We start from the raw sequence: 8,145 nt of genomic DNA, 5'->3' as shown, positions 1-8,145 counted from the left end.
TGATATTGTGCCAGCAGAAGCGTCTGCCTCACACTTTTCCCCCACGTTCAGCACTTTGGCCACAGCCAGTCAATGGCATTAAAAGTGACAAACATCTTTTTGTTTCGTGCTGACATCATGGACTTGTTTTTATTCTTTCTTCTGGTCGTGCAAATGCACAGCGTGACGCCTGGTAAGTCCTTTTTATAACTTTATAAATGATTATTCATCAATCCTCTTTGTGCCTTCACTTATTTGACTTCTGAGAGTTTATATTACTTATTAATGATATTCATTGTTATATTATTCAAGCCTTTTATTACTTAAACCTGGTTCTTTTTAAACATATTTTATTGTTTTCCCTTTTTCTTTATCATTCAACAAAATATTCAAAGTGTTCCAAGAAAGTTCCAGAAGCAGAGAAATCCGTAATTTGTTTTGGCTTCAGTTTTTTCTTGTTGAAAGACTTATTTGTCCAAGGCTTGTAAGAAGGAACACTGACTTCCTGAAATCTTCAACCACGGAAGTGTCAGAAAGTAATCAAGTGTAGTAACATCATCCCGCCACAAGGTGTCAGTAAGAGTCGACATCAAATGGGCAGAACAGCTTGTGTTCATATTCAGCCTCCATTGGAGAAAAGATATGTTTATTTTCAAAATGTTGAAAGTGTCAACAGATGTCCAATAATAAAATATATTATTCATGTGTTGTACTTGTCATAGAACACCATGTGAGTCTTGACTGTGATATCTAGCAGTGTTTGATGTTGACTTTAAGACCCCACTGAAGACTGAATGAGCTCAAATATTCACAGTGCAAGATTGTTGAACATGAAACTAAATAATAAAAAGTCATCTTGTTGTTGTGTTCTTCTTTCAGTGATTCACACGCTGCAGTATTTCACCACTGCATCCTCTCAAGTTCCAAACTTCCCAGAGTTTGTGGAGGTTGGTTATGTTGATGGAGTTGAGATTAGTTACTATGACAGCAACATCAGGAAAGCAGAATCCAAACAGGACTGGATGAACAAAATCACAGCAGAGGATCCAAAATACTGGCAGATGCAAACAGAGATCAATGTTCGTAATGAGATTATTCACAAACACAACCTTGAAGTTCGTAAGAAGCGTTTCAACCAAACTGGAGGTTTGTTTATGTTGAACTTTCTACTACTTAAATATATTTGATGTACTCTTGTTATACTGTAGTAAAACACACATTACTGCACTGATATACCTTGTCTCTGTCCATCCCATAATAACCTACACTAATACTGTGTGTGTCTGTGTGTGTGTGTGTGTGTGTGTGTGTGTGTTTGTGTGTGTGTGTGTGTGTTTGTGTGTGTGTGTGTGTGGGTGTGTGTTTGTGTGTGTGTGTGTGTGTGTGTTTGTGTGTTTGTGTGTGTTTGTGTGTGTGTTTGTGTGTGTGTGTTTGTGTGTGTGTGTCTGTGTGTGTTTGTGTGTGAATGTGTGTTTGTGTGTGTATGTGTGTGTGTGTGTTTGTGTGTGTGTGTGATTCTCTGTGTGTGTGTTTGTGTGTGTGTGTGTGTGTGTGTGTGTGTTTGTGTGTGTGTGTGTGTGTGTGTTTGTGTGTGTGTGTGTGTGTGTGTGTGTGTGTGTGTGTGTGTGTGTGTGTGTGTGTGTGTGTGTGTGTGTGTGTGTGTGTGTGTGTGTGTGACTGCTTTACAACACTTTGTGTGTCTCAGGTGTTCACATTCTCCAGTGGATGTCAGGATGTGAATGGAATGATGAGACTGATGAGGTTACAGGTTGGTATCAGGAAGGTTATGATGGAGAAGATTTCATATCGTTGGACATGAAGACATGGACATGGACTGCAGCAAAACCACAAGCTTTCCCCGACAAACTCAAGTGGGACCAGGACATATTTATACTAGACTACATTAAGTATTATTTCACTGAGGATTGTCCTTCTTACTTGAAGAAGCATGTGAAGAATGGGAAGAAGGTCCTAATGAGAACAGGTAGAAGCACACCTTGTACTTTCACCTTTTAACATGTTAGCACTCCCCCTATAGGAACATTACTGACATTACACTCTGTCTCTTTATACTCTTTTCTCTTTCTCTCACCTTCTCTCCATCTTTACCTCCATCCACACCTTCTCTCCATCTTTACCTCCATCCACACCTTCTCTCCATCTTTACCTCCATCCACACCTTCTCTCCATCTTTACCTCCATCCACACCTTCTCTCCATCTTTACCTCCATCCACACCTTCTCTCCATCTTTACCTCCATCCATATCTCCTCTCCATCTTTACCTCCATCCACACCTTCACTCCATCTTTACCTCCATCCACACCTTCTCTCCATCTTTACCTCCATCCGCACCTTCTCTCCACCTTTACCTCCATCCGCACCTTCTCTCCATCTTTACCTCCATCCACACCTCCTCTCCATCTTTACCTCCATCCACACCTTTTCTCCATCTTTACCTCCATCCACACCTTCTCTCCATCTTTACCTCCACCCACACCTTCTCTCCATCTTTACCTCCATCCACACCTTCTCTCCATCTTTACCTCCATCCACCCCTTCTCTCCATCTGTACCTCCACCCACACCTTCTCTCCATCTTTACCTCCACCCACACCTTCTCTCCATCTTTACCTCCATCCACACCTTCTCACCACCTTTACCTCCATCCACACCTCCTCTCCATCTTTACCTCCATCCACACCTTCTCTCCATTTTTACCTCCATCCACACCTTCTCTCCATCTTTACCTCCATCCACCCCTTCTCGCCATCTTTACCTCCATCCACACCTTCTCTCCATTGTTAACTCCATCCACACCTTCTCTCCATCTTTACCTCCATCCACACCTTCTCTCCACCTTTACCTCCATCCACACCTTTCTCCATCTTTACCTCCATCCACACCTTCTCTCCATCTTTACCTCCATCCACCCCTTCTCTCCATCTTTACCTCCACCCACACATTCTCTCCATCTTTACCTCCACCCACACCTTCTCTCCATCTTTACCTCCACCCACACCTTCTCTCCATCTTTACCTCCATCCACACCTTCTCTCCATCTTTACCTCCATCCACCCCTCCTCTCCATCTTTACCTCCATACACACCTTCTCGCCATCTTTACCTCCATCCACACCTTCTCTCCATCTTTACCTCCATCCACACCTTCTCTCCATCTTTACCTCCATCCACCCCTCCTCTCCATCTTTACCTCCATACACACCTTCTCTCCATCTTTACCTCCATCCACTCCTTCTCTCCATCTTTACCTCCATCCACTCCTTCTCTCCATCTTTACCTCCATCCACTCCTTCTCGCCATCTTTACCTCCATCCACTCTTTCTCTCCATCTTTACCTCCATCCACTCCTTCTCTCCATCTTTACCTCCATCCACTCCTTCTCTCCATCTTTACCTCCATCCACTCCTTCTCTCCATCTTTACCTCCATCCACTCCTTCTCTCCATCTTTACCTCCATCCACTCCTTCTCTCCATCTTTACCTCCATCCACCCCTCCTCTCCATCTTTACCTCCATCCACTCCTTCTCTCCATCTTTACCTCCATCCACTCCTTCTCTCCATCTTTACCTCCATCCACTCCTTCTCGCCATCTTTACCTCCATCCACTCTTTCTCTCCATCTTTACCTCCATCCACTCCTTCTCTCCATCTTTACCTCCATCCACTCCTTCTCTCCATCTTTACCTCCATCCACTCCTTCTCGCCATCTTTACCTCCATCCACTCTTTCTCTCCATCTTTACCTCCATCCACTCCTTCTCTCCATCTTTACCTCCATACACACCTTCTCGCCATCTTTACCTCCATCCACTCTTTCTCTCCATCTTTACCTCCATCCACTCCTTCTCTCCATCTTTACCTCCATCCACTCCTTCTCTCCATCTTTACCTCCATCAACACCTTCTCTCCATCTTTACCTCCATCCACAACTTCTCTCCATCTTTACCTCCATCCACACCTTCTCTCCATCTTTACCTCCATCCACTCCTTCTCTCCATCTTTACCTCCATCCACACCTTCTCTCCATCTTTACCTCCATCCACACCTTCTCTCCATCTTTACCTCCATCCACACCTTCTCTCCATCTTTACCTCCATCCACACCTTCTCTCCATCTTTACCTCCATCCACTCCTTCTCTCCATCTTTACCTCCATCCACTTCTTCTCTCCATCTTTACCTCCATCCACACCTTCTCTCCATCTTTACCTCCATCCACAACTTCTCTCCATCTTTACCTCCATCCACACCTCCTCTCCATCTTTACTTCCATCCATACCTCCTCTCCATCTTTACCTCCATCCACACCTTCTCTCCATCTTTACCTCCATCCACACCTTCTCTCCATCTTTACCTCCATCCACACCTTCTCTCCATCTTTACTTCCATCCACACCTTCTCTCCATCTTTACTTCTATCCACACCTTCTCTCCATCTTTACCTCCATCCACTCCTTCTCTCCATCTTTACCTCCATCCACTCCTTCTCTCCATCTTTACCTCCATCAACACCTTCTCTCCATCTTTACCTCCATCCACAACTTCTCTCCATCTTTACCTCCATCCACACCTTCTCTCCATCTTTACCTCCATCCACTCCTTCTCTCCATCTTTACCTCCATCCACACCTTCTCTCCATCTTTACCTCCATCCACACCTTCTCTCCATCTTTACCTCCATCCACACCGTCTCTCCATCTTTACCTCCATCCACACCTTCTCTCCATCTTTACCTCCATCCACTCCTTCTCTCCATCTTTACCTCCATCCACTTCTTCTCTCCATCTTTACCTCCATCCACACCTTCTCTCCATCTTTACCTCCATCCACTCCTTCTCTCCATCTTTACCTCCATCCACTCCTTCTCTCCATCTTTACCTCCATCAACACCTTCTCTCCATCTTTACCTCCATCCACAACTTCTCTCCATCTTTACCTCCATCCACACCTTCTCTCCATCTTTACCTCCATCCACTCCTTCTCTCCATCTTTACCTCCATCCACACCTTCTCTCCATCTTTACCTCCATCCACACCTTCTCTCCATCTTTACCTCCATCCACACCGTCTCTCCATCTTTACCTCCATCCACACCTTCTCTCCATCTTTACCTCCATCCACTCCTTCTCTCCATCTTTACCTCCATCCACTTCTTCTCTCCATCTTTACCTCCATCCACACCTTCTCTCCATCTTTACCTCCATCCACACCTCTCTCCATCTTACCTCCATCCACACCTCCTCTCCATCTTTACCTCCATCCACACCTTCTCTCATCTTTACCTCCATCCACACTTCTCCTTCTCTCCATCTTTACCTCCATCCACAACTTCTCTCCATCTTTACCTCCATCCACACCTCCTCTCCATCTTTACTTCCATCCATACCTCCTCTCCATCTTTACCTCCATCCACACCTTTTCTCCATCTTTACCTCCATCCACACCTTCTCTCCATCTTTACCTCCATCCACACCTTCTCTCCATCTTTACCTCCATCCACACCTTCTCTCCATCTTTACTTCCATCCACACCTTCTCTCCATCTTTACTTCTATCCACACCTTCTCTCCATCTTTACCTCCATCCACACCGTCTCTCCATCTTTACCTCCATCCACACCTTCTCTCCACCTTTACCTCCATCCACACCTTCTCTCCATCTTTACCTCCATCCAAACCTTCTCTCCATCTTTACTTCCATCCACACCTTCTCTCCATCTTTACTTCTATCCACACCTTCTCTCCATCTTTACCTCCATCCACACCGTCTCTCCATCTTTACCTCCATCCACACCTTCTCTCCACCTTTACCTCCATCCACACCTTCTCTCCATCTTTACCTCCATCCACACCTTCTCTCCATCTTTACTTCCATCCACACCTTCTCTCCATCTTTACTTCTATCCACACCTTCTCTCCATCTTTACCTCCATCCACACCGTCTCTCCATCTTTACCTCCATCCACACCTCCTCTCCATCTTTACCTCCATCCACACCTTCTCCCCACGTTGTCTTCTGTTCACACGTGACATCACTTCCTGTGCAGAGCTTCCAGAGGTGTTCCTCCTCCAGAAGACGCCATCCTCTCCAGTCACCTGCATGGCGACAGGTTTCTACCCCGACCTCGCCGACCTGTTTTGGAGGAAAGACGGCGAGCAGATGTTGGAGGACGTGGAGCACGGAGAGCTGCTCCCCAACCACGACGGAACCTTCCAGATGTCGGTGGAGCTGAAAGTGGAGGTGACGGCCGAGGTGGAGGGCAAGTACGAATGTGTGTTCCAGCTGTCTGGCGTCAAGGAGGACCTGGTCACCAAGCTGGAGAGAAGAAGCATCCTGAGCAACGCAAGCCATGAAGGTGAGAAAGACACATTTAGTTGGAGATGTTTCCCATCACAAGTCCACCTGTCACCATTATTGATCCATGTCACCATGACAACGCTTGACGTCTGCATGCAAAGTAGTCATGAAGGTTTCCTCTTCATGCTTTGTCACTCCACTTGTGCTTTTTTGCTCTCCACAGACAACTTGAGCGTCGCCCTCGCTGCCACGGCGGCGGTCGTCGCTGTGGCGGCCGTCCTGGCGGCCATCATCATGGTCATGGTCAGGCGTCACAGAAACAGACAAGGTGAGGGACACCAATGTCCTCCGTCTTCTTCTTCTTCTTCTTCTCGGTCCAGGCCGTGAGTTGATGCTTTCATCCGGGCTGCATGTTTTAGTTGCCTTCCAGCCAAACACTCAAAGATCCACAGAGACAGAGCGCACACTCTCACATAGAAACACGTGAGGAAAAAGTCCATTTCACCTTGTTTCCCTTTCATTTCAGCCCAGTACGATCCAGCTCGTAAGTAAAACATCTTTTCTTTGAGCCGCAAGAAACAAAGCCGTGGTGAAGCGTCACTCACATGGAGGTCTGATGTGGACCTTTGTTACAAGTTTAGCCTGAAAATCCCAACTTGGGCTGACTCCTTCACAATAAAAGAGCCTCCTGTGAGCACACGCAATACAAAGTGTGGCATATCTCACGTTTGACATGAGTCCTCATGATGAGGATCAGCCAAATGAGACCTCAAGTGTGCTGACTCATCAAGAAGGTATCCTAGTCAGGAAGTAGAAGAGCAGCACTCTGCTTCTTCATGTTTCCAAGTCACACCTCAAAGATCTGATGTGAGTGACGAGGCACCTTCTGGATGTTCTTCCTTCACCGTTTGCGTTTGTCCCGCAGCTCGCCACGGCGGCGTGGAGCTCTCCGAGAGGGTGGCGGCTGAAGGCTGAGTAAGTCTGCACCTCCAAATGTTCTTGTGTGAAGATGATGTTCAACTTGGTTCTGTTGGGAATGTGCTGAGTCATCTTCTTCCTCCAGGATGCTTTGTGCACTGGAACACAGAGAGATGTCTCCATCGCTGAGGGACGTCATGGAGATGTGCTTTGTTCTTCATCCCACTGCTCCTCACGCTATTCCATCTATTCTTCTTTGGCCGTTAAAATACTTTCAACATCAAACGTTGGTGGCTATAAAATCATTCGGGGCTCACGTTTCATGGCCTTGACATCATGACGAGGATTTCTTCTTTCTTTGAATGGCCGCTGCTCATGATCAATATCACATTGTGTCACATCTCTGTCAATAAATCCGTTTGTTCTCCACTCGCCTCGCACTGCTTTCTTGGGGACCAGGAAGGGTCTCGCTCATAACAATGGTAGAAATAGGTCGTTTGTATTTATCTTGTATTTTTTCATTCAACACTTAAATCCCTAGATCAATTTCAGGTTTATCTGTCCATATCATATTCTTTTTTTAAATATTTTATGCCCTTTTTGTCAAAACCCTGTTTTGTTATGGCAGGGGTCGGCAACCCGCAGCTCTAGAGCCGCATGCGGCTCTTTAGCGCCGCCCTAGTGGCTCTCTGAAGCTTTTTAAAAAATGTATGAAAAATGGAAATAGATGAGGGGGAAAAAAATATATTTTTTGTTTTAATATGGTATTTGTAGGAGGACAAACATGACACAAACCTCCCTAATTGTTTGTTATAAAGCACACTGTATATTAAACATGCTTCACTGATTCGAGTATTTGGCGAGCGCCGTTTTGTCCTACTAATTTTGGCAGTCCTTGAACTCACCTTAGTTTGTTTACATATATAACTTTCTCCGACT

At 45.8% G+C, this 8,145-nt stretch overlaps 1 protein-coding gene across 1 annotated transcript; it reads left to right on the top strand.

The window, feature by feature from the left end:
• Positions 1-7,808, top strand: LOC133630503 (class I histocompatibility antigen, F10 alpha chain-like). Its single transcript, XM_062022115.1, has 6 exons — positions 1-172; positions 859-1,125; positions 1,685-1,963; positions 6,038-6,346; positions 6,512-7,263; positions 7,352-7,808. Exons 1-5 carry the CDS (start codon positions 73-75, stop codon positions 6,673-6,675), a joined length of 1,119 nt encoding a protein of 372 aa, XP_061878099.1. The 5' UTR covers positions 1-72; the 3' UTR covers positions 6,676-7,263; positions 7,352-7,808.
• Positions 7,809-8,145: the final 337 nt, after the last annotated feature.

This window comes from Entelurus aequoreus, linkage group LG15 (genome assembly GCF_033978785.1).
Source record: "Entelurus aequoreus isolate RoL-2023_Sb linkage group LG15, RoL_Eaeq_v1.1, whole genome shotgun sequence".
NCBI lineage: Eukaryota > Metazoa > Chordata > Actinopteri > Syngnathiformes > Syngnathidae > Entelurus > Entelurus aequoreus.
Note: the sequence above shows the minus strand (reverse complement) of the source record. Positions and strands in the feature narration are given on the sequence as shown.